At 44.9% G+C, this 27139-nt stretch overlaps 1 protein-coding gene across 1 annotated transcript in view; it reads left to right on the forward strand.

Moving 5' to 3' along the window:
- Window positions 1-27139, forward strand: part of BRWD3 (bromodomain and WD repeat-containing protein) — a 47427-nt gene continuing 20288 nt past the window's right edge. The window contains exons 1-21 of the mRNA XM_088265178.1: window positions 1-210; window positions 292-350; window positions 428-457; window positions 613-672; window positions 3318-3462; window positions 4068-4222; window positions 5957-6149; window positions 7906-8044; window positions 9187-9346; window positions 11763-11917; window positions 12429-12534; window positions 14052-14201; window positions 14815-14973; window positions 15391-15607; window positions 16455-16561; window positions 17655-17788; window positions 19782-19956; window positions 20730-20851; window positions 21955-22053; window positions 25925-26096; window positions 26543-26632. Of these exons, the coding sequence (XP_088121304.1) occupies window positions 168-210; window positions 292-350; window positions 428-457; window positions 613-672; window positions 3318-3462; window positions 4068-4222; window positions 5957-6149; window positions 7906-8044; window positions 9187-9346; window positions 11763-11917; window positions 12429-12534; window positions 14052-14201; window positions 14815-14973; window positions 15391-15607; window positions 16455-16561; window positions 17655-17788; window positions 19782-19956; window positions 20730-20851; window positions 21955-22053; window positions 25925-26096; window positions 26543-26632 (2670 nt within the window). The 5' untranslated portion in view covers window positions 1-167. The remainder of the gene's footprint in view (window positions 211-291; window positions 351-427; window positions 458-612; window positions 673-3317; window positions 3463-4067; window positions 4223-5956; window positions 6150-7905; window positions 8045-9186; window positions 9347-11762; window positions 11918-12428; window positions 12535-14051; window positions 14202-14814; window positions 14974-15390; window positions 15608-16454; window positions 16562-17654; window positions 17789-19781; window positions 19957-20729; window positions 20852-21954; window positions 22054-25924; window positions 26097-26542; window positions 26633-27139) is intronic.

The raw sequence follows: 27139 nt of genomic DNA on the forward strand, positions 1-27139 counted from the left end.
CAACTTCACGCAGTTCCCTTCGTTACCGACGCCGCCATCTTGCGCTACAGATGCTATACCCAAAGGACGTATTATCAACAAAATGCTAGTTCGCGCACCGAGTGTTTCGTGCGAATTATGACTTTGTGCAATATCCTGCCAGCTCCGGGTCCTAGTAAATAAAAAATATGGACTCCGATCCATCTGACGAGACGTCTAGGGTCGCCCCAGGTACCGTAGTAACAAAATAAATCCGCTCTCAAATTGCGCTAAATTCCGACATCCGACTAATGGCTTTCGATAACTTTTCAGAACTGTATTTTCTGGTGGCGAAATTCCTGTCGTCGGGCCCTCTGAAGGAAACCGCGGAGGTAAATTTGGACGTAATTGAATTCGTTAATGTTTTATCTCCATTTTATTCCTAACTAACGCGTCGTTTTGTCCTCAGGTTTTGAGGCGAGAGCTCGAAAAATGCAAGGTGAGTTCTTTGGTGTTTCTTTGACAGATTTCCAAGTTATACATATTTATTGTTGTTTTTCCACGTGGTATCGGCTGTCAAAACACTCTCCGGTGGTTAGTTTCACGAATGTGTGATTCCTATCGATAAATTTACCCCGAATTTCGCTATTGCAGATACTTCCACGGCGGCTAGACTGGGAGGGTCGCGAGCATGACCAAACTTTCGAGGAATTGGTAAATATAAATTTCCACCCTTAATTAAGTGTTTTTCTTTCAATTATATTGATAAATTACAACCCCGATGATAAATCTTGCGTTCAAGACGTTTTTAAAAAATTCCACCTGTACAACGACAGAAAACGATGTTTAAAACGATATTATAAATAAATATGTTAATTAATATGTACTAAATGTTTTAGTTTAAAAAAAAAACCTGTCATCCACGTAATTATCCAAAAGGGTTGATTTCGAGAGAACCGAATCATTGAAGTAGATCTTAACTTCACGAGTCGTGTTTTTAGTTTGAGTCAATTCACCTGTGAAAATAATATATACGACCACCTCTCTGTTTTCTATAGTGCCTCAACATTTATTTATTATACCGTTTATTTAAAATTTCCTTTTTTTATATTTATTCTTTGCTTTTTTTACTTTTTTGTTTTGGTTTTTCCCTTTGCGGATCCTAATCGCGTAATTTTGTTACTGAACCGAATGAATCGGTTCTCTTGAAATACCCGGATCCTAGTTCCTGTTACCGAACTCGGATCTCATGCCGTCTCTTTCCTTCTCGTGCGGAAAACGTATTTTCATCTCTTTCTGTAATAATTGACCTTTGGAACGATTGAACAATGGCTCTTTCCACAGCCGATGCAAATTTTTCGTTATCTTTTTTGTTATGTATGAAAATTTAAAAAACGTGAAAAATTCTTCGTTTATATCAAACTAAATATTGCATTTTATTAAAGCTGCTATTATTTGTATTTAATTCAATTTGAAATATAGATTTATGTTAAAAAGAAACTAACATTTAAATTTTTTTTTCTAATGTAATTTTTATTTATTTATTCTTCTTCTTCTAACCCCTATCCGCACCAAATGATGCAGAGGATACTGCGTCATTTCGAAGCAATGTTATCTTGATCGTTAATTGCGCAAAGGCAAGGTGATCAGTCCTGCGCTTCTAAGGTAAACGTAGCGTAGGAAGAAGGCGTATATCCTGGCTCCGCTGCAGCACTGGGGCGCTGCTCAGAGCGGCTGCAGACTGACACGATGATTGCCAACCTTCAGCGTGGAGTACTCGGGCCGTTGTATGAGGGGAGAGAAATAGCGAGTAATAGGTATTATATTACAAGGCGGCGTGGAAGGTAAACGCAGCGTAGGAAGAAGGCGTATATCCTGGCTCCGCTGCAGCACTGGGGCGCTGCTCAGAGCGGCTGCAGACTGACACGATGATTGCCAACCTTCAGCGTGGAGTACTCGGGCCGTTGTATGAGGGGAGAGAAATAGCGAGTAATAGGTATTATATTACAAGGCGGCGTGGAAGGTAAACGCAGCGTAGGAAGAAGGCGTATATCCTGGCTCCGCTGCAGCACTGGGGCGCTGCTCAGAGCGGCTGCAGACTGACACGATGATTGCCAACCTTCAGCGTGGAGTACTCGGGCCGTTGTATGAGGGGAGAGAAATAGCGAGTAATAGGTATTATATTACAAGGCGGCGTGGAAGGTAAACGCAGCGTAGGAAGAAGGCGTATATCCTGGCTCCGCTGCAGCACTGGGGCGCTGCTCAGAGCGGCTGCAGACTGACACGATGATTGCCAACCTTCAGCGTGGAGTACTCGGGCCGTTGTATGAGGGGAGAGAAATAGCGAGTAATAGGTATTATATTACAAGGCGGCGTGGAAGGTAAACGCAGCGTAGGAAGAAGGCGTATATCCTGGCTCCGCTGCAGCACTGGGGCGCTGCTCAGAGCGGCTGCAGACTGACACGATGATTGCCAACCTTCAGCGTGGAGTACTCGGGCCGTTGTATGAGGGGAGAGAAATAGCGAGTAATAGGTATTATATTACAAGGCGGCGTGGAAGGTAAACGCAGCGTAGGAAGAAGGCGTATATCCTGGCTCCGCTGCAGCACTGGGGCGCTGCTCAGAGCGGCTGCAGACTGACACGATGATTGCCAACCTTCAGCGTGGAGTACTCGGGCCGTTGTATGAGGGGAGAGAAATAGCGAGTAATAGGTATTATATTACAAGGCGGCGTGGAAGGTAAACGCAGCGTAGGAAGAAGGCGTATATCCTGGCTCCGCTGCAGCACTGGGGCGCTGCTCAGAGCGGCTGCAGACTGACACGATGATTGCCAACCTTCAGCGTGGAGTACTCGGGCCGTTGTATGAGGGGAGAGAAATAGCGAGTAATAGGTATTATATTACAAGGCGGCGTGGAAGGTAAACGCAGCGTAGGAAGAAGGCGTATATCCTGGCTCCGCTGCAGCACTGGGGCGCTGCTCAGAGCGGCTGCAGACTGACACGATGATTGCCAACCTTCAGCGTGGAGTACTCGGGCCGTTGTATGAGGGGAGAGAAATAGCGAGTAATAGGTATTATATTACAAGGCGGCGTGGAAGGTAAACGCAGCGTAGGAAGAAGGCGTATATCCTGGCTCCGCTGCAGCGATGGGGCGCTGCTCAGAGCGGCTGCAGACTGACACGATGATTGCCAACCTTCAGCGTGGAGTACTCGGGCCGTTGTATGAGGGGAGAGAAATAGCGAGTAATAGGTATTATATTACAAGGCGGCGTGGAAGGTAAACGCAGCGTAGGAAGAAGGCGTATATCCTGGCTCCGCTGCAGCGCTGGGTGACTGTAGAGTGGTGGTCTTGTTCCGCAGGAGAGTCAGCTGCCGGGAGTGGTCCCGGAGCACCTGCTCTCCGTGTGCGCGGCCCTGCTGAAGACGGAGTCCGGCAAGCCGAAGAGGTCCCTCCTCTGCACCAGCCTGTTCTCCGAGCCGACACGGAGCAAGAAAGACAATTTGCGTGAGTACTCAAATAAGTAATATGTATACGAATCACTAGAACTTCACTAGAGACATCTATTGGTATAAATAAAATTAAAAATAACCCTTATAATTGGAGATTGGTCCACTCCATTTTTCTCTATGCTGCTGAGATATGGACCATAAAAGCAGCAGAAAGGAGAAAAATTTATGCCTTCCAAATGTGGTGTTGGAGGCGCATGCTCCGAATTCCATGGACAGCTAGACGCGCCAGGAACTACGCTTGGATGGCTTGACTCTGGCCAATATCTGTACCCAACGGATTCTCCAGTCCTTTCGACACGTTGCGCGTGGCAACGAGAACGGGAACGACTAGTTGTGATGGGTAGCCTGGAGGGAAAGAGAGGGAGAGGAAGATCCCCCGCACGATGGACCGATCAAATTAAGGCAGCAGTGGGCACCTCGGTGGTTGGAGCGCTACGTGCAGCGCAGTCAAGGGATAACTGGAGAAGAGTCATTGCTTCTGCAAGGGTCACAACCCTCAGCATTAAGGAATAAGACGGAGAAGAAATTGGAAATAATCCAGATTCTGTAAACAAGTATTTGGACACAAGTTATATCTGTATTTGTGTTTATTGTTTTCAGTGGACCGCCTGATATCGCGGCAAGGGGGCAGGCCGTGCGCGCGATTACTGCCATCTTCCATCTACGGATGCCTGCAGCTGCAGCGCCGCACGCTGGGGCACCTCAGCGCCGTGTACTGCGTCCTGTTTGACCGTTCGGGCCGATACATCTTCACGGTGAGTGTTTACCGTCGGATATGTCGCTCACTCCTTTCAGCAACGTCATAAATCCAAAATCGTCAGTTTCCAGTTGTGCGTGTTTTCAAAATGCCCAGAAAATGTACTATATCCCAGCAAAAGCGGCATATTTTTAACATAATATTTACCCGCTACGCTTGGATGGCTTGACTCTGGCCAATATCTGTATCCGACGGATTCTCCAGTTCTTTGGACACGTTGCGCGTGGCAACGAGAATAGCCTGGAACTCCAGTTGTGATCGGTACCCTGGAGGGAAAGAGAGGGAGAGGAAGATCCCCCACACGATGGACCGATCAAATTAAGGCAGCTCAGTGGTTGGAGCGCTACGTGCAGCGCAGTCCAGGGATAACTGGAGAAGAGTCATTGCTTCTGCAAGGGTCACAACCCTCAGCAATTAGGAATAAGACGGAGAAGAAGAATTTACCCGCTACAGGGCAGAAAGGGTTGTTTTTGCATTTTGAAGAAAAGGTATTGTTTAGTAATTTTTTAAAAAAATACTAAATATTTTTCAAATGGAGAAAAAACTTTCAGGTTTTACCCAAAAAGATCTGTTGCACAGTAAAAACTTTAATAAGTGGCTTGATATTTATTTTTAATACATTGTATTATATTTTTAAACTTTAAAAACGATCTCCTGAAAAATCTAGTTTTTTGATTTATGACGTTCTTGAAAGGAGTGAGCGATATATGTAAATAAAGTACATTTTAATGCAGTAACCTTGTTTTGTCTGCCCCGTAGTGTAATGGTCAGCACGCTCGGCTTCCGTTCTGGAGGTCCCGGGTTCGATTCCCAGGGGGGGTAAAATAAATATAAGTGATTTTTTCACTGTAATATTCATTCAATATCACCCTGGACTGGTACCTGAAGCGGAGGGCTGATCACCTTTCCTTCATGTGTAAACGATCAAGATAACACTGCGTTTATATGCAGTGCCCTATGCACCATTGGGGTGCAAATAAAGGTTTGATGAATTTTGGGACACTGGCAATTCGTATGACCGTGTTAATTAAGATGAACTGTATTTATCTGAAATATTTGTTGGTAGAATATACTCGGATGATAGATAGATCAGTGATTAAAGTTATACCTGCGCCGGGCCAGACATTGTGGCCCACGGAGCTGCCTACTAGAATCATACTAACTAACTAACTAACTAACCATCACGCCGCTTCTCCGCAGGGGTAGGCAGAGAGAATAGAGCGCCACACCACTCTGTCCTTGCAAACATTCTTCGCCTCCTCCACGTTCATGCATCTCCTCATACATACCCGCCGATTGTTACGACTCCTAACCTGACCACTTTCAAGTATTTGGCATACCTGATCGTGCCATGTTTTTCCCGGTCTTCCTCTGCTTCTTTTCCCACTAACATTCGCCTCATAAATCCGTTTTACCGTTCTTTCCTCACTCATTCGTTCCACATGTCCAAACCATCTCAACGCGCCTTTCTTAATTTTATGGATAATGCTTATCTCAGCTTTGCATTCCTTCCTTATTTCACTATTCACATCTATCACATCTATCATACATCGTTTTGTCGCACATTCTTCTGAGAGATCGCATTTAGACTGCATTCAGTCTAGTACAATCATACGGGCCGGAATGTCTGGCCTACAGAGTGGTAAGAGTTCGGACAAACAAAGGCTAAAGGTTAAAATACTTCAATATCCCCGTCGAATAATGCGTGAGTGTGTTGTGTCTGGTGTTGCAGGGGGCCGACGACCTGCTGGTGAAGATCTGGAGCGCCGTGGACGGGCGGCTGCTGGGCACGCTGCGCGGCGCCTCCTCGGAGATCACGGACCTGGCCGTGGACGCGGACAACCACCTGGTGGCGGCCGGCTCGCTGGACCGCCTCGTGCGCGTGTGGGACATGCAGACCGCCGCGCCCGTCGCCGTGCTGCAAGGTGATCCTTATCATCATTCCACCTTTCCTTAGATTAGGAAGCTATGGGATGCGCGTGTGAGGAGAATGGAACCATCCAGACTCCCCCACATTGCACTGGGACATCTTGTAGGGTATCGAAAGCTCTTACATCGAGGGGATATATTCAAGGGGGGACCCTTGTAGGGTATCGAAAGCTCTCATATCGAGGTTTACAGCTCCTATCTGAGGGATAAATCAAGGGGGGACCCTTGTAGGGTATCGAAAGCTCTTACATCGAGGTTTACAGCTCCTATCTGAGGGATAAATTCAAGGGGGGACCCTTGTAGGGTATCGAAAGCTCTCATATCGAGGTTTACAGCTCCTATCTGAGGGATAAATTCAAGGGGGGACCCTTGTAGATTATCGAAAGCTCTCATATCGAGGTTTACAGCTCCTATCTGAGGGATAAATTCAAGGGGGGACCCTTGTAGGGTATCGAAAGCTCTTACATCGAGGTTTACGGCTCCTATCTGAGGGATAAATTCAAGGGGGGATCCTTGTAGGGTATCGAAAGCTCTTACATCGAGGTTTACAGCTCCTATCTGAGGGATAAATTCAAGGGGGGACCCTTGTAGGGTATTGAAAGCTCTCATATCGAGGTTTACAGCTCCTATCTGAGGGATAAATTCAAGGGGGGACCCTTGTAGGGTATCGAAAGCTCTCATATCGAGGTTTACAGCTCCTATCTGAGGGATAAATTCAAGGGGGGACCCTTGTAGATTATCGAAAGCTCTCATATCGAGGTTTACAGCTCCTATCTGAGGGATAAATTCAAGGGGGGACCCTTGTAGGGTATCGAAAGCTCTTACATCGAGGTTTACGGCTCCTATCTGAGGGATAAATTCAAGGGGGGATCCTTGTAGGGTATCAAAAGCTCTTACATCGAGGTTTACAGCTCCTATCTGAGGGATAAATTGAAGGGGGGACCCTTGTAGGGTATCGAAAGCTCTTATATCGAGACTTACAGCTCCTATCTGAGGGATAAATTCAAGGGGGGACCCTTGTAGGGTATCGAAAGCTCTTACATCGAGGTTTACAGCTCCTATCTGAGGGATAAATTCAAGGGGGGACCCTTGTAATGTATCGAAAACTTCTTTCTATATGGAAGGTTTATGGCTGCTCTGAGGGATAAATTGAAGGGGGGTACGCAGCTCTTAACAAAAACCGACTAGCCACCAACTGAGTCATCCCAGTTCATATCTGTGTGGAAATCATAGTACACAGCTCGAACTGAGTCACACACAAGACATATCGCTCACTCCTTTCAACAACGTCATAAATAAAAAAACTTGATTTTTCAGGAGAACGTTTTTAAAGTTTAAAAATATAATACAATGTATTAAAAATAAATATCAAGCCACTTATTGAACTTCTTACTGTGCAACAGATCTTTTTAGGTAAAACCTGAAGGTTTTTTCTCCATTTGAAAAATATTAAGTATAAGTAAAAAAATAATTAAATAATACCTTTTCTTCAAAATGCAAAAACAACACTTTCTGCCCTGTAGCGGGTAAATATTTAGTTAAAAATATGCCGCTTTTGCTGGGATATAGTACATTTTCTGGGCATTCCAAGAACATGCACAACTGAAAATTGACGATTTTCGGTATATGATGTTGTTGAAAGGAGTGAGCGATATGTCTGAGGAGATGCGCTGCATGACCGGATGACTTCAATCCATTGGTGTGAGGTTCTTCACTCCCTGTCTTACCTGCGGTGGTCTTTCCTCATTCCAGGGCACAACGGGATGATCACGTCGGTGCACTTCTGCCCGGCGCGCTCCGGCGACCTGAGCTGCCTCGTGAGCACCTCCACGGACGGCTCCGTGGCCTTCTGGACCTACAGCCACTCTGGCGGGGGCAAGCCGTGCTTCATGTGAGTCGGTCTCCCCACTCCCACCACACACAGAGTTACTAAACAAACCAAATTTATTTTATTTTCATATTATTTTTTGACATCTTATCAAAGATGAAGAAGAATATGGAAGTCTGGGCATTAACAGGGCTGACGACCGCCATACGCTGGTTCAAGTGATCACTTTACATACGTGTAACATTCACCAATTCTACCTATTATTGACAACCACACTACTCAAATTCTTGGAAGTTCTATATATATATGAACCAATTTTGAAACCTTGTTCTTGAATCACTAGAACTTCACTAGAGACATCTATTGGTGAGATGTAAAGAAGCTTTTAACTAAGCAGAAACTCTTATATTAGTATGTGAGGTCCGAATCCTGGATTATAATCACACACATGAGAAACGCCAGAAAATACCATTTTCATTTTTATTATTTAAGCTTATAATTTGACCAGATATCTGGTCAAATTATTTTATTTTATTTATTTTCAAAAATACTTCAATTTCGTACTATTTCTGTGAGTCTGAGGGGGGCTCATTATTTGAAATAGGTATCAAATTGTGGTAAAGTGGGTTCAAACTGCGAGACTGACTCGGAGAGTCCGCGACACTAACCACAGGACCACAGCCCGACACATCTTTATAGAAGAGGTATTGATAATCAAGCAATGGAAGTTAGTAGATATAGAATGTGCCATTCGGCCATGTAATCATCCATGATTGTATGACTCATGACATAGTACTTCTTCTAACCCCTATCAGCCCCGATAGTGCATAGGGCACTGCATCATACCGACACAGCGTTATCTTGATCGTTAATTGCACAAAGGCAAGGTGATCTCTTGCGCTTCAGGTACCAGTCCAGGGTAGTATTAAATAAATATTGGAATGAAAAATTCACTTATATTTATTAGACCCCCCCCTGGGTAAATAAATTTTAGTGATTTTTAAATGGTATTTGTTTTTTTAATAGTCACTTAATTTTTTTTGAATAGTATTCATTTTGTCATTCAACCGCATCATCATTCATGATTGCATGCCCCATGACATTGATTATAAAGCTAATAATAATTAGCTACTAGAGGTGGTTAGATGCAGAATAGATGGTGTCATTCGGCCACGTCGTCATCCGCCGTCTCTCTCTGTCGGCAGCTCCAAGCCGGTGCAGTACGTGGAGCGCATGCGGCCGGGCGCCTGCCAGATGATCTGCGCGGCGTGGTCCCCCGGGGGGGCCTTCCTGGCGGCCGGCTCCGCGGACCACCACGTGCGCGTCTACATGATGGCCGAGAACGGGCCCAAGCGCATCTTCGAGGTGGGCCCCCGACGCGGAGCGCCCCTCTGGCGCGCTCTGTAGACCGAGGAGACTAAATTGTATCAATTCAAAATAATTTATTACTTTGGAAAACCTGAGAACGTCCGGGAGTCAACCATTATGGTCAACCGGTGAACGTTTGGGGTCAACCAATTTAGCCACGTGTGAATGTCGTGGTCACCAATTTAGCCACCTCGATGCACTGAAATCAGTTATAGCAAATAAAAACCTATCAGCGGAAGCTAAACTGGCAGTGCGCAACGGAGTCCTGGTTCCAACTCTAATATATGGAAGTGAAACATGGAGTTGGCAAAAGAAGGATGAAAGTAGACTGAATGCAGTCGAAATGCGATCTCAGAAGAATGTGTAACAAAACAATGTATGATAGATGTGCGAATAGTGAAATAAGGAAGGAATGCAAAGCTGAGATAAGCATTATCGATAAAATTAAGAAAGGTGTGTTTAGATGGTTTGGACATGTAGAACGAACGAGCGAGGAAAGAACGGTAAAACAAATTTATGAGGCGAATGTTAGCGGGAAAAGAAGCAGAGGAAGACCGAGAAAAACATGGCACGATCAGGTATGCTAAATACTTGAAAGTGGTCAGGTTAGGAGTCGTAACTATCGGCGGGTATGTATGAGGAGATGCATGAACGTGGAGGAGGCGAAGAATGTTTGCAAGGACAGAGTGGTGTGGCGCTCTATTCTCTCTGCCTACCCCTGCGGGGAAGCGGCGTGATGGTTAGTTAGTTAGTTAGTGTGTGTGTTATTAAAACGGGAAGCCAGAATAGGATATTTAAAAAATGCTTACTTACAGATTGTTCATCGATATAAATTCTCCCTTAGACGAATGTGTGGAAAATCATTGTATGACAGAATTAAAAACGATGATATAAGAAAGGAATGTAAGGCTGAACGAGGAATAATTGAAAAGATTAGAAAGAGCTCTTTGCGGTGGTATGGACATGTGGAGCGAATGGATAGCGAAAGAATGACTAAGAAAATATATGTGGCGAATGTGAGAGGGAAAACAGAACGTGGACGACCGAAAAAGACTTGGCACGATCAGATCAATCAGAACCTAAAATCTGGCGGTGTCAAAAGTCTGCGTAATCGGAGGGCATGTATGACTAGATGTATGGATGTGAAGGAGGCGAGGAGTGTATGTCAGGACAGAAGAGTGTGGCGTTCCATCCTCTCTGCCTACCCCTGCGGGGAAACGGCGTGATGGTAGTAGTAGTAGTAGTAGTACTTTAATTACCATTGATAAATAATAATAATAAACCCTTATCCGCACCCCAATGATGCATAGGGCACTGTGTCATATAAACGCAGTGTTATCTTGATCGTTTACACATGAAGGTAAGGTGATCAGGCCTCCGCTTCAGGTACCAGTCCATGGTAGTATTGAATAAATATTACAGTGAATAAATCACATATATTTATTTTATCCCCCTTGGGAATCGAACCCGGGACCTCCGGAACGGTAGCCGAGCGTGCTGACCATTACATTTGATTAATTACTATTGATATTAACTATTATAATTTAATCTAATTGATTATGAAACTTTGAATTAAAATATGAAGCTAAATATACGTCCTTCAGCAATCAAGCGATGCAGGCGAATCTCGGTCTCCGCGCTTCGGTTGGCCGCCTTTGTTGAATCCGCTCGGGAATCCCCGTGGCGAATTCGTATATATGCACAATGGTGCATAGGGCACTGTGTCATATTAACGCAGTGTTATCTTGATCGTTTACACATGAAGGAAAGGTGATCAGCCCTCCGCTTCAGGTACCAGTCCAGGGTAATATTGAATAAATATGACAGTGAAAAAATCACTTATGTAATATTGAATAAATATGATCAGATCAATCAGAACCTAAAATCTGGCGGCGTCAAAAGTCTGCGTAATCGGAGGGCATGTATGACTAGATGTATGGATGTGAAGGAGGCGAGGAGTGTATGTCAGGACAGAAGAGTGTATGTCAGGACAGAAGAGTGTGGCGTTCCATCCTCTCTGCCTACCCCTGCGGGGAAACGGCGTGATGGTAGTAGTAGTAGTAGTAATAAATATGACAGTGATAAATATCACTTATATTTATTTTGCCCCCCTTGGGAATCGAACCCGGGACCTCCAGAACGGTAGCCGAGCGTGCTGGCCATTACACTACGGAGGCGGACGGATTAATTAATTAATTACTATGTGTTTTATTTAAAAGCCCAATAAGGGCGTTAATAAAAAAAAATTGTAGTCAATGTTTTATGAAAATATTTTTTTCTTGAGATAATTATTTGGGAAATTTGTAAGGAGTCTGGACATTTTTTTCCTCCAATTTGGGGAATTTGACCTAGATTTTCGGGTAAGTCTGAAAATTGCCATTGGCGACGCTGGTAACACGCGTCTGGTTTGCAGACGGCGGCGCACTGGGAGGCGGTGGACTCGCTGCAGTGGGCGCACGTGGGCCTGCGCTTCGTGTCCGGCTCGAAAGACGGCACCGCCATCCTGTGGCAGCTGCACGCGACGCAGTGGCGCCACGTCAAGCTCAACATGGCCGACTCGCTGCCCGGGTGAGTCCATACCACGAGTGTGTCCAAATACTTGTTCACAAAAGCGCTCGATAATTGGTCAAATTATAAGCCAAAATTAATTGAAAATTATGTATTTTATTATTTTTTTGATGTCTCAACATAGATGAAGAAGAATATGGAAGTCTGGGCTTTTACAGAGGCTTTTACGACCGTCATAGGGTGGTTTATCATTGTTTCACGTGTGTAAAGTGATCACTTAACCAGCCTATGACGGGTCATAAGCCCTGTAAATATTCATACTTCCATATTGTTCTTCATCTATGCTGAGATGTAAAAAAAGACTAAATTTTCGATTTATATACATAGATAAAAATGTGCGCATATTCAAATGGAACTCTGTGTCAAATTTACAGATGAATTGGTGGATAAATTAGGAAGATTTGAGATTTTGAATTTTTCAAGAGGTTCATTCGTACGCCGGACTACTCGTCGGACAAATGTCGCTCAACCTTCGCGTTTTACTGACGTGTTCTCTGATTGTCGGTTTTAGGGAGAAGGTGGACGCCGAGGACGGAAAGAAGATGAAGGTGACCATGGTCGGGTGGGACTGCACCGACAGCTACGTCATCACTGCCGTCAATGACTTCACGCTGAAGGCAAGTCTCCGCAGCCTCGTGTGACAAAAGGCCTGTTGATATGTGACCTTGTCAAAAAAGGTCTTGTTGATATGTGACCTTGTTACAATAGGCCTTATATTGTTTATATTTGGCTTTCTAACAAAAGATTTCATCCCAAGCCGCCTTCCTTAGTTTGCTGGATAGTGCTCATCTCAGCCTTGCACCCTTTCCTTATATCACCATTGGAACATCTACCATACATGGTCTTGCCGCACTGAGAGATGGCATCCCGACTGCATCCAGTCTACTCTCATCCTTCCCAAACCATCCCAAGCCGCCTTGCTTAGTTTGCTGGATAGTGCTCATCTCAGCCTTGCACCCTTTCCTTATATCACCATTGGAACATCTACCATACATGGTCTTGCCGCACTGAGAGATGGCGTCCCGACTGCATCCAGTCTACTCACATCCTTCCCAAACCATCCCAAGCCGCCTTCCTTAATTTGCTGAATAGTGCTCATCTCAGCCTTGCACCCTTTCCTTATATCACCATTGGAACATCTACCATACATGGTCTTGCCGCACTGAGAGATGGCATCCCGACTGCATCCAGTCTACTCTCATCCTTCCCAAACCATCCCAAGCCGCCTTCCTTAGTTTGCTGGATAGTGCTCATCTCAGCCTTGCACCCTTTCCTTATATCACCATTGGAACATCTACCATACATGGTCTTGCCGCACTGAGAGATGGCATCCCGACTGCATCCAGTCTACTCTCATCCTTCCCAAACCATCCCAAGCCGCCTTCCTTAGTTTGCTGGATAGTGCTCATCTCAGCCTTGCACCCTTTCCTTATATCACCATTGGAACATCTACCATACATGGTCTTGCCGCACTGAGAGATGGCATCCCGACTGCATCCAGTCTACTCTCATCCTTCCCAAACCATCCCAAGCCGCCTTCCTTAGTTTGCTGGATAGTGCTCATCTCAGCCTTGCACCCTTTCCTTATATCACCATTGGAACATCTACCATACATGGTCTTGCCGCACTGAGAGATGGCATCCCGACTGCATCCAGTCTACTCTCATCCTTCCCAAACCATCCCAAGCCGCCTTCCTTAGTTTGCTGGATAGTGCTCATCTCAGCCTTGCACCCTTTCCTTATATCACCATTGGAACATCTACCATACATGGTCTTGCCGCACTGAGAGATGGCATCCCGACTGCATCCAGTCTACTCTCATCCTTCCCAAACCATCCCAAGCCGCCTTCCTTAGTTTGCTGGATAGTGCTCATCTCAGCCTTGCACCCTTTCCTTATATCACCATTGGAACATCTACCATACATGGTCTTGCCGCACTGAGAGATGGCATCCCGACTGCATCCAGTCTACTCTCATCCTTCCCAAACCATCCCAAGCCGCCTTCCTTAGTTTGCTGGATAGTGCTCATCTCAGCCTTGCACCCTTTCCTTATATCACCATTGAAACATCTACCATACATGGTTTCTACTGCACCGAGAGTGAAGTGGCTAGACTCACCTGTGTGTCACTCCAGGTGTGGTGCAGCCAGTCGGGGGCGCTGGTGCGCGTGCTGCGCGGGCACTCGGACGAGATCTACGTGCTGGAGGCGCACCCGCGCGACCCGGCCGTGCTGCTGTCGGCCGGCCACGACGGCCAGATCTTCATCTGGGACATACTCAAGGGGGTGAGCCCGTGTTTTATTATTACTGATATGCAGTGAAACCTTTATGTATCATTTTTAAAGAAACCTTTTGAATTAAACTATGAATGCTGTTGAAATTTTTTATGCCTAAGTATATCGCTCACTCCTTTCAACAACGTTATATATCAAAAAACTTGATTTTGCAGGAGATCGTTTTCAAAGTTTAAAAATATAATAAAATGTATTAAAAATAAATATCAAGCCACTCATTGAACTTTTTACTGTGCAACAGATCTTTTTAGGTAAAACCTGAAGGTTTTTTCTCCATTTGAAAAATATTTAGTATATTTAAAAAAAATAATTAAACAATACCTTTTCTTCAAAATGCAAAAACAACACTTTCTGCCCTGTAGCGGGTAAATGTTAAGTTAAAAGTATGCCTCTTTTGCTGGGATCTAGTACATTTTCTGGGCATTCCAAAAACATGTACAACTGATAATTGATGGTGATGGTGATATTTGACGTTCTTGAGCGAGCGAACTGCTTTTATTGAGTTGCATTGCACTGGATACACAATTGAATCCTGCATAAAGTCTCAGGAGTAGGGATGAGTGGCCGAATACGGGTGTACTGAGGAAGGAGGCGGGTGTTGCAGGTGTCGCTGGGCTCGTTCCAGAACAACATCGAGGGGCAGGGCCACGGCGCGGTGTACGACGCCAAGTGGGCCCCCGACGGCTCCAAGGTGGCCGCCACCGACTCGCACGGCCACATCCTCATGCTGGGGCTCGGGCGCGGCCACCCGCTGCTGCAGACGGTGAGTGTCCCCTAGACTAGACCTAGAGTAATAAGTGATCAACAGGTCCAAATACTTCACAAATCTAAATTATCTCCAATTATAGAAGATATTTTTTATATTATTTTTTGACATCTCAACATAGATGAAGAAGAATATGGATTCTGTAATATAATATTCCATAAAACTTAAAGTACCTATTTTGGACAAATTTTCCTAAAGTGCCCCGGTGTAGGCAGTGAAAGGAATCAGCTAGACAGTCGGCTAGATCCTGCAGGCGGAACGCAGACGCCTCCACAGCACCGACCAGCACGGCAGACTGACGCGGAACAGTGTGCCAAGACACTTCATCATCGTCATCGCATTTCCCACTCGACCATTATTCATCGACACTCTATAACGGATCCCTTTGAACGATAGACCGTTGGCTGGTTTCAGCTGCCCCTGGAGCTGTTCTTCCACACGGACTACCGGCCGCTGGTGCGCGACGCCCTGGGCGGCGTGTGCGACGAGCAGACGGGCGCGCCGCCGCACCTCATGGCGCCGCCCTTCCTCGTGGACGTGGAGGGCGCGCCGCACGGCCCGCGCCTGCAGCGCCTCGTGCCCGGCCGCGAGCACGCCGCGCACGACCAGCTCGTGCCCGACACCTCGCACGGTGAGCCCCACTCCTCCGTCACTAGTGACTCGCTAGAGACTCGCCAGTATCACAAGGTACCTCCGAGCGGGGTACCTAGTGATACTGGCGAGTCATCCATCTGTGAGAGACATGTCTAGAGTGCCGCTTGCCAGACTGTGCAGGTGTGTTGTTGTCACACACATACCCTCATTCTCGTGATCAGCTCCTAGTGACTCTGAAATCTAGCTACGGCTTATGCAAGACGGCTTATAGCTACGGCTTATCATGACCCTCAGGCTTCAACTTTATAAGTTTCATAGCCTATGCCTACTCGTGAGTGGATTTACTCTTTATATTTAAAGTTAATATAATATAAGTGATTTTTTCACTCTAATATTTATTCAATATTACCCTGGACTGGTACCTGAAGCGGAGGGCTGACCACCTTTCCTTCGTGCGTTAACGATCAAGATAACACTGCGTTTATATGATGCAGTGCCCTATGCACCATTGGGGTGCGGATAAGGGTTCGAATGAAATGAAATAATTTAATGTAATTCATGAGTGAAAATATCATATTTATTCAATATTACCCTGGACTGGTACCTGAAGCGGAGGGCTGATCATCTTTCGTTCATGTGTAAACGATCAAGATAACACTGCGTTTATATGACGCAGTGCCCTATGCATCATTGGGGCGCGGATAAGGGTTTTATTAACTATAAATGTGTATATTAATTGAAATAAATGAATTGAATTGAAAAGAGGCGAAGAATGTTTGCAAGGACAGAGTGGTGTGGCGTTCTGTTCTCTCTGCCTACCCCTGCGGAGAAGCGGCGCGATGTTTAGTTAGTTAGTTACTTGAAGTGTATGCTGTGTCCTACAGATATCCTGATGCAGGACGGAGAGGAGCCGCGATCACACATCGACTACATGATCGAGGCGCTGGCACGCCAGTACAACTACCGCCGGTACGAGCTGCCCGCCATAGACGTACGTATCATAGCCATATATATATATATATATTTATATACAGTGAAACCTCTATCTATCGTTTTTAAAGGGACCTATTAAAATAAACTATGACTGCGGGAAAACAATGAATGCGGGATTAAGAAGTCAATACGCAAGGAGATACGACCGGGGAAAGATACCGTCCTCCCAATCTGCATAACCATTCGTAGGCTAAAATTCTATGAAGAATACATGTTTCAGATGCAAATGTATTTATTTAAAAAAAAAAAACCTGAGTAGAATTTAAAAAAATACTTTTGTTCTTTAACCGGATCCACGCGGCTCGCATAACCGTATGTGTTTTAACAAAACATACCCCATACGCGGCTGACATAAGCGTATGTGTTTTTACGTTGCTCCAAGTTTTAAACCTCAGTTCAACTTGGAGGGATTTTTTCATGGTGTGGAACTTTGGATTAAATAATACGTCAATCCTTGGCCTTATGACATCTGTTGAAATATCTGACTAATAATTTGTAACATCACAAGGATAAATAAAAGAACAGATCCCTGATTTTTCTTGCGGTTGGTAATTAGTCCGCGCCATAATCATGCCCTATATCTGTCTCACTCTCGACGCTACGCATCGCCAGTGGGTAAGAGTGACACACGATGCGTACTTTGATTTATTTATGTTACGATCTTATTTGTTTATATTACGATATATTTGCAGAATAATGTGACACGAGTGTATTGTAGAGTACCAAAAAGGCACAATGAATCCCATTGAACGTTTTTGTTTAGGAAAATAAATCGTTTCTTAACTAAATACATGATAAAAGTAATCATTTAAAAAACGGCAAAATACCGCCGCGCACGGGCGTCTCTCAGGAACTCTGAGGTTTGAAACTTAGAGCAATGTAAAAACACAAACGCTTATGTCAGCCGCGTATGGGGCATGTTTTGTTAAAACACATACGGTTATGCGAGCCGCGTGGATCCGGTTAAAAACGGGAAAATTGTGAATATTCCTTTTAAATGTTGCTTTTATTGACCATAAACAAAGTTGAAATGTAACAATTTAAGCTAGAGGGCACCAGCTATCATAATGAATATCTTTGTCTGTTGGCAGGGCCAGTTTGGGCGCCGGGAGGGCGTCCGGCACAGCGCGGGCGAGTGGCAGCGCGGGGACCCGCTGGTGCGCTCGCGGCGGGCCATGGTGGCGCCGCTGTCGCGCGCCGAGCTGATCACGCGCCGCCTCTACACGTGAGTCCAGACCGTCGCAGAGGATAGAACCCCATGTCCATCTGTCTAATGAAATTTGCCAGATGGATTACCCCCATTGAGCTTCGATATTTCTTCTTCTTCTTCTTCTTCTTTCCATGTTCGCTCCCTAAGTGCAGCATATGGCCAACACAAGACGTCTCCGAGTCATCTCCTTGGCTTCCTCCCAGGTCAGTCCGGCGTCTCAATGTTGCGCTGAGTATAGTCGGTGCACGGGCGCCGGAATCCTCGGGGTTGGAAGAAGAGACACGAGGGTTCGATGCTCTCGGGTGCCGTTCTAAGGCATGTCCCAACCATGTCCACCTTCTCCTCTTCAGGACTTCCAGTATGAAGGGCTGTTGAGTTCTGTTGGCACTGCGTATAAACGCAGTGTTATCTTGATCGTTAACACATGAAGGAAAGGTGATCAGCCTTCCGCTTCAGGTAACCAGTCCAGGGTGATATTGAATAAATATTAGAGTGAAAAAATCACTTATATTTATTTGATCCACCCCTGGGAATCGAACCCGGGACCTCCAGAATGATAGTCGAGCGTGCTGACCATTACACTATGGAGGCGGACAAAAGACGTGGTACCTAACCTAACATAACCATGACACAGAAAGGCAAGGCAGTATATGCCCAAACAGTGAAACCTCTATCATTCCGCTATGTATTGTTTATTTCTTCAACTGTTGACGGTCTCCTCAGGGAGGAGATGACCCAGCTGGAGATGGCGTGGTACCTAACCTAACCTAACTAACATAACCATGACACTGAGAGACAAGGCAGTATATGCCCAAACAGTGAAACCTCTATCATTCCGCTATGTATTGTTTATTTCTTCAACTGTTGACGGTCTCCTCAGGGAGGAGATGACCCAGCTGGAGATGGCGTGGTACCTAACCTAACCTAACTAACATAACCATGACACTGAGAGACAAGGCAGTATATGCCCAAACAGTGAAACCTCTCTCTATCATTCCGCTATGTATTGTTTATTTCTTCAACTGTTGACGGTCTCCTCAGGGAGGAGATGACCCAGCTGGAGATGGCGTGGTACCTAACCTAACCTAACTAACATAACCATGACACAGAGGCAAGGCAGTATATGCCCAAACAGTGAAACCTCTCTCTATCATTCCGCTATGTATTGTTTATTTCTTCAACTGTTGACGGTCTCCTCAGGGAGGAGATGACCCAGCTGGAGATGGCGTGGTACCTAACCTAACCTAACTAACATAACCATGACACTGAGAGACAAGGCAGTATATGCCCAAACAGTGAAACCTCTCTCTATCATTCCGCTATGTATTGTTTATTTCTTCAACTGTTGATGGTCAACGATAAACGCAGTGTTATATTGATCGTTAACACATGAAGGAAAGGTGATCAGCCATCCGCTTCCGGTAACCAGTCCAGGGTGATATTGAATAAATATTAGAGTGAAAAAATCACTTATATTTATTTGATCCACCCCTGGGAATCGAACCCGGGACCTCCAGAATGATAGTCGAGCGTGCTGACCATTACACTATGGAGGCGGACAAAAGACGTGGTACCTAACCTAACATAACCATGACACAGAAAGGCAAGGCAGTATATGCCCAAACAGTGAAACCTCTATCATTCCGCTATGTATTGTTTATTTCTTCAACTGTTGAAGGTCTCCTCAGGGAGGAGATGACCCAGCTGGAGATGGCGTGGTACCTAACCTAACCTAACTAACATAACCATGACACAGAGGCAAGGCAGTATATGCCCAAACAGTGAAACCTCTCTCTATCATTCCGCTATGTATTGTTTATTTCTTCAACTGTTGACGGTCTCCTCAGGGAGGAGATGACCCAGCTGGAGATGGCGTGGTACCTAACCTAACCTAACTAACATAACCATGACACTGAGAGACAAGGCAGTATATGCCCAAACAGTGAAACCTCTCTCTATCATTCCGCTATGTATTGTTTATTTCTTCAACTGTTGACGGTCTCCTCAGGGAGGAGATGACCCAGCTGGAGATGGCGTGGTACCGCCGCGAGATGCGGCGCCGCCCGGTGATGATCAACACAGCGGGCGGGCCCGAGGGCGCGCGGGGCGGGCGCTCCCGGCGCGGCGCCGGCAGGGGCGCGCGCCCGCCGCGTCGCGCGCCGCCCAGCGCGCGCGCCTACAGCGTGAGTACCCCGTCCCCGCACGTGCATGTTTATACACATTTGTGTTTATATACATTTATATCTATATGCAGTTACATGTTAATACACATTTACATGTACATACATGTGTTCATATACACTTACATCTATATACAGTTACATGTTAATACACATTTACGTGTACACGTGTTCATATACATTTACATTTTAATTCACATTTACGTGTACACGTACATTTACATGTACATATATATTTACAGGTGTATGTTCATTTGTGCATTTACATTTACATGTACATTTATATTTACATGTTTCTATACATTTACATCTATATACAGTTACATGTTAATACACATTTACGTGTACACATACATTTACATGTTCATATATATTTACAGGTGTATGTACATTTGTGCGTTTACATTTACATGTTTAAATACATTTACATGTTTATGTACATTTGTATGTTCATTTACATATACATGTACATATATATTACATGTACATATACATTTACATAGTGACCTCAAAAGAGATGGTCTGACGACATAGTCGCTGTGGGGGGTAGAAACTGACTGCAAGCAGCAACCAACCGGAGGAAATGGGAAGAAGGGGAAAAGGCAGTGGAGGACATTAGGCTAGAGAAGAAGAAGAAGATTCCGATCACTGCCCATTTTATTATGATTAGTTATCCAGTGTCCTATGCACCGTCCGAGCTAGAAAGACGGCCAAGGGGATTTACGTAAGAAATATCAGCCTTTTTTAGAATGCGTCATTTACTGTTTGTTTCACAGGAGCCGCCCGAGGATGCGTCTTCGCACCATTCCGACTCGGACTCCTCAGTCCGCATGTCCGTCACCGAGTACAGCGTCTCCAACTCCTCGTCCAGCGAGCGCTTTGACAACGATGGCTCCAGGTAAGAGACGAAGCCCTGACGCAGGCCATCTGAATGAATGCGAGCCAGAGAACTATAGGTGATGTAAGGAAAGGGTGCAAGGCTGAGATGAGCGCTATCCAGCAAACTAAGGAAGGCGGCTTGGGATGCTTTGGGAAGGATGAGAGTAGACTGGATGCAGTCGGGATGCCATCTCTCAGTGCGGCAAGACCATGTATGGTAGATGTTCCAATGGTGATATAAGGAAAGGGTGCAAGGCTGAGATGAGCACTATCCAGCAAACTAAGGAAGGCGGCTTGGGATGGTTTGGGAAGGATGAGAGTAGACTGGATGCAGTCGGGATGCCATCTCTCAGTGCGGCAAGACCATGTTTGGTAGATGTTCCAATGGTGATATAAGGAAAGGGTGCAAGGCTGAGATGAGCACTATCCAGCAAACTAAGGAAGGCGGCTTGGGATGGTTTGGGAAGGATGAGAGTAGACTGGATGCAGTCGGGATGCCATCTCTCAGTGCGGCAAGACCATGTATGGTAGATGTTCCAATGGTGATATAAGGAAAGGGTGCAAGGCTGAGATGAGCACTATCCAGCAAACTAAGGAAGGCGGCTTGGGATGGTTTGGGAAGGATGAGAGTAGACTGGATGCAGTCGGGATGCCATCTCTCAGTGCGGCAAGACCATGTATGGTAGATGTTCCAATGGTGATATAAGGAAAGGGTGCAAGGCTGAGATGAGCACTATCCAGCAAACTAAGGAAGGCGGCTCGGGATGGTTTGGGCGTGTGGAACCAATGAGTGAGGAAAGAATGGTAAAACAGATTTATGAAGCGAATGTAGTTGGAAATAGAAGCAGAAGAAGACCGAGGAAAACTTGATGATCAGGCATTATTAAGTATTTCAAATGCTTGAAAGTGGTGGGGTCGGGAGTCGGAATAATCGGCATATATGTACAAGAAGATGTATGACTGTGGAAGAGGCAAGATTGTGTCCAAAGACAGGTCGTAGGTCGCAAGCTCTTTAAATACCCAGACTAATTCTTCTTCATCCTTGTTGAAATGTCAAAATGTGACTATAATGTCGCTGATTTATTGTTGATGTTTTGATGGAACTGTTGGCTTGGCTTCCAGCTCCTCGTCCTCGGACTACTCCGACTGGGTGGCGGACCAGCCCAACGTGCCGCTGCAGCCGCCCAAGCGCTCCAAGAGGAAGCCCATCGCGAGGCAGAAGTAAGAGACCTTCAGTTTATTTAATAATATACAGCCGTCGGTTTCGGGATCAACCATTTTTATTGTGGCGTGTTGCCACGTTTACGTGATCACTTGTTGGTGATTGTTTTCGCTAATGTAGTGGCTTGGTGCACAGAATGAAATGAAAGAATGCACTGTGATTAAAGAAAACACTTCGTTTTTTACCACTTGAGTTTTATTATAGACTACATGTTTCGGAAGTTAAACTTCCATCATTCAGGTCTGTATAATAACTAAAATATAAAATTGTTCTATAAATAAGGAGAGGGGAAAGTAAGGGGAAGGGGTTAGTCAAGGGGCGGAGTTTGAAAACAAAGGAAAAATGGAAAGCAATGGCGAAGAATTTTGAAACAATATATTATTTAATAAATTATTATTAGAATTTAGGTTTTTTTGTATTTCTAAATTTTCAAGATAATTCATAATTTGGCCTTTATATGGAACAAGGTGTAATCATTTTAATTTATGAGAGTGAAATGGGTGATTAGTATCTATTATGTGATTTGCGAATTCCGAAAAATAATTACTAACAAGACCTACTAAATCAAATCCTTTATAAAATACAGAGATGAAGAAGTGAAGTTAAAATCTAAATTACACGTCTGCTCCCGTTGACAGTCCAAATGATTCTCTTCAGTTTTTAGGTCTCAAGTTTCAGCCTCAAGTCTGTTCGGGTCGGTGGGCTCGAAACTCCTCGGCCCTGCTCGCAACGGTGTTGCCACAAATATAGGGTTATCCAATAAGAGGTTTCATTTTGATATTTGAAAAGAACTGGTATATTTTAAGATAAATTAATAAATATTTATTGCATTGTTAAGAAAACAGTGTCCGCCTCCGTAGTGTAATGGTCAGCACGCTCGGCTACCGTTCTGGAGGTCCCAAGTTCAATTCCCAAGGGGGGTAAAATAAATATAACTGATTTTTTCACTTTGATATTTATTTAATATTACCCTGGACTGGTACCTGAGGCGGAGGGCTGATCGCCTTTCCTTCGTGTGTAAAACGATCAAGATAACACTGCGTTTATATGACGCAGTGTTATCTTGAATGCACCGTTGGGGTGCGGGTAAGGGTTTTATTATTATTATTATTAAGAATGCGATTTACGATGGAAAACGATATCAGCCAAATGGCCGCCGCGGCTACGGCTGCAGCACCATATCCTTTTCGTGAAATTTTCCATGACCAGTTCGCACATTTGCGGCTGTATGTCCTCGATAACTTCACGAATTCCATCCGTAAGGTCTTCAATGGATTGTAGATGTAGAGCGTTGGCATAGACCTCATCTTTCACGTGGCCCCAAGTAAAAGAGTCTCAAGGTTTTAATCACAAGATCTCGGGGGCCAACTGTGATCACCGCTTCGAGAAATAACACGGCCAGGAAATTTTTGTTGCAAAATTGTGATTGTTTCGTTGCTTGTGTGGCACGTGGCGCCGTCTCGTTGAAAATAAACGTCGTCCACATCAACATCTTCCAATTCCGGCCATAAAAATCATTAATCATAGCTCGATAGCGCAATCCATTCACCGCAACAGTTGCACCAGCCTCATTTTCGAATAATTCAATTCAATTCAATTCAATTTATTTAATAAAAAAATAATATATACATTACAAACAATATTCAAGGCGTATATATTATAATAAAAGTAAGGTGTAGAAGAATCCCGCTTCGGAAAACTCCTTCGGACACATGGAACAGATCAATATCCAATGTGATATTGTTCAACATAGCGGTAGCTCTTCCTACAGGCATAACCATCGGCAGGTTGGTCCTGTGTATAGGAATGTGAAACAATCTATGCCGACGCTGTCTTAGGTAACTATCGGGAACATACAGACCGATGCTCCGGATAATTTCAGGATTATCCATCATACCGCGCAACAATCGATAAAAATGCGTAATCAAATACATATTCCTTCTAGTCTCTAAACTATTGTAGCCAAGCATACCCTGGAGAAACTGGGTCGCGTAGAGCCGAGGATAATAGCCGTACTCTCTCATGTAGAGATACCTCAAAAACTTCTTTTGGACTTTCTCTACCATAAGAGAGTACTTAAGCTCGTGTGGCCCCCAGATCATGGAGCCACTCTCGAGTCTACTTCGCACCAAGGAGTTATAAAGAGTTCTCAGCACGCGGGTATTTTGGAAAACCCTGGCAGTACGCAGAACAAATCCTAGCATTTTCAATGCGTAAGGTCCAATCACACCGCCAGCCCAAAAACCGCACCAAACAGTGACGCGTTGAGGGTTTCGATTCTTCACATCACCAAGTTGTCCCAACAGCTCAAATTTTTTAACAAGTTTCACTATTGCTGGCCGAGAAGGCGCTTCATGACGGCCAAAAAGTGCTTTAGTTTCGCGAACTGTGATTGCAAATTTTTCACCATTTCTGTAGTGAATTTTAGCAATTTAAATGCGTTGTTGAAGCGTGTATCGTTGCATTTGTATTAATCGCGTAGTTTTTACTTGTCAAATGTCAAAAGATGACAGCTTCAAAAGTGGCAGCTGCCCAGATAGCGGGCTATTCAAAATGAAACCTCTTATTGGAAAACCCTATATAATTAATATCATATCGTCATATCAGCCCGTTGAGGTCCGCTGCTGGACAAAGGCCTCCCCCTTCCGCCTGCACTCCTCCCGATCCTGCGCCGTCCCCATCCACTGTCTTCCGGCAAACTTCCTGATGTCGTCCGCCCATCTCATCGGTGGACGTCCTTGAGGCCTCTGGTTCCTCGGTCTCCACACCAGAACGCGTTTCCTCCATCTGTCGTCGGTCATTCTGGCTATGTGACCGGCCCATTTCCACTTATATAATTAATATATACATTACAAACTAGCATTAAAGGCACTAAAAAAATAATTATAAAGTAACCAAGAAGACTCTTGTTGAAGATATAGAAGAATCCAGCTTGGGAATGCCCCCTCATCATCTCACATATTTCCCTTATCCTGGTGTTCCTTATTCTGTCTCGTAGACTGTTGCCAGATATGCTACTTAGGGTCTTCATTTCTGACAACTAACTAACTAACTAACCATCACGCCGCTTCCCCGCAGGGGTAGGCAGAGATAATAGAGCGCCACACCACTCTGTCCTTGCAAACATTCTTCGCCTCTTCCACGTTCGTGCATCTCCTCATACATACCGGCCGATTTTTACGACTCCTAACCTGACCACTTTCAAGTATTTGGCATACCTGATCGTGCCATGTTTTTCTCGGTCTTCCTTTGTTTCTTTTCCCGCTAACATTCGCCTCATAAATTTGTTTTACCGTTCTTTCGTCACTCATTCATTCCACATGACCAAACCATCTCAACACACCTTTCTTAATTTTATCGATAATGCTCATCTCAGCTTTGCATTCCTTCCTTATTTCACTATTCGCACATCTATCATACATCGTTTTGTCGCACATTCTTCTGAGAGATGGCATTTCGACTGCATTCAGTCTACTTTCATCCTTCTTTTGCCAACTCCATGTTTCACTTCCATACATTAGAGTTGGAACCGGGACTCCGTTGTGCACTGCCAGTTTAGCTTCCGCTGATAGGTTTTTATTTGCTATAACTGATTTCAGTGCACCATTCTCTTTGTTCTGACACTCTAAGCGCGTTTTTTGTGACTATGGTGTCCGCTCTACTTCCAATCCCATACGTCACAAGTTGTGTAAATCTCGATTTTGCTTGAAAATATGAAAAATATTAAAGAAAAACGTCGTTAATCCGCTGAGTCTGAAGGGGGGAAAGTGGAGCCGCCGTATTATTCGGCCTTCTTCTCGGTCCTCTTGGGCCGGAGCACGGCCAAGGTGTCGGCGTAGAATGGGGCCTAACGCTCTTGGATGTGCGCAGGTACAGCCCGCACCCCGTGCCGGGACGACGCGCGCCGGCCGCGGCCCCCGCACCCGCGGCGCCCCCCGAGCCGGCGGAGGCCTACCGGCCCTCGGACTGGCTGTGCGCCGTGCAGCCGCGCAAGGCGCCCTACCACCCGCAGATGGGCGACCAGTGCGTCTACTTCAAACAGGTCGGTTCTTACTCCTTAGCCTTTCCCTTGGGTCGTAAGTATTATATATTCCTGGTATGTACATAAGAAAACTTACATGGGAGATCTAAAGAAAACTCACGAGGATTGACATATTATTTTATCCAAAGTTCTGGACCATGAAAAAATCCCTCTAAGTTGAACTGAGGTTGGAAACTTGGAGCAATGTAAAAACACATACGCTTATGTCAGCCACGTACGGGGCATGTTTTGTGAAAACACATACAGTTATGCGAGCCGCGTGGATCCGGTTAAAGAAGTAAAGTTATGATCTAAATAAAACGTCTGCTCGCGTCAACGACCCAAGCAGTTCTCGCGGCTTTTCAGATCTCTCGCTTCAGGTCGGGTTTAGTTTGTATGGAAACACCTCCGTACTACTTAGGTCAGCGCGACATAGCCTACATAGCCTGTTTTGCATCCTTTTGCAGGGCCACGCACTCTACCTGCAGGCCGTCGCGGAGAAGAGCGTCTACAAGGTCAGCGTGAGGGACAAGCCGTGGGAGCGGTTAAACCTGAATGTAAGTTACCCTATATAAGCTAAGTTTATAAGATCAGGTGTAAGTCACCCTATATAAACAAATAAGTTTATAACACCAGGTGTAAGTCACCCTATATAAACAAATAAGTTTATAAGATCAGGTGTAAGTCACCCTACATAAACAAATAAGTTTATAAGATCAGGTGTAAGTCACCCTATATAAGCAAATAAGTTTATAAGATCAGGTGTAAGTCACCCTACATAAACAAATAAGTTGATAAGATCAGGTGTAAGTCACCCTATATAAACTAATAAGTTTATAAAATCAGGTGTAAGTCACCCCATATAAACGAATAAGTTGATAAGATCAGGTGTAAGTCACCCTACATAAACAACAATTACAAGTAAGGTGTAAGTCACCATAATATAATAATAATAAAACCCTTATCCGCACCCCAATGGTGCATAGGGCACTGTGTCATATAAACGCAGTGTTATCTTGATCGTTTACACATGAAGGAAGGGTGATCAAGCCTCCGTTTCAGGT

The sequence above is a fragment of the Brachycentrus maculatus genome, unplaced genomic scaffold (genome assembly GCF_059751285.1).
Source record: "Brachycentrus maculatus isolate JH-2025_06_01 unplaced genomic scaffold, ASM5975128v1 h1tg000243l, whole genome shotgun sequence".
In the NCBI taxonomy this organism is placed as follows: domain Eukaryota; kingdom Metazoa; phylum Arthropoda; class Insecta; order Trichoptera; family Brachycentridae; genus Brachycentrus; species Brachycentrus maculatus.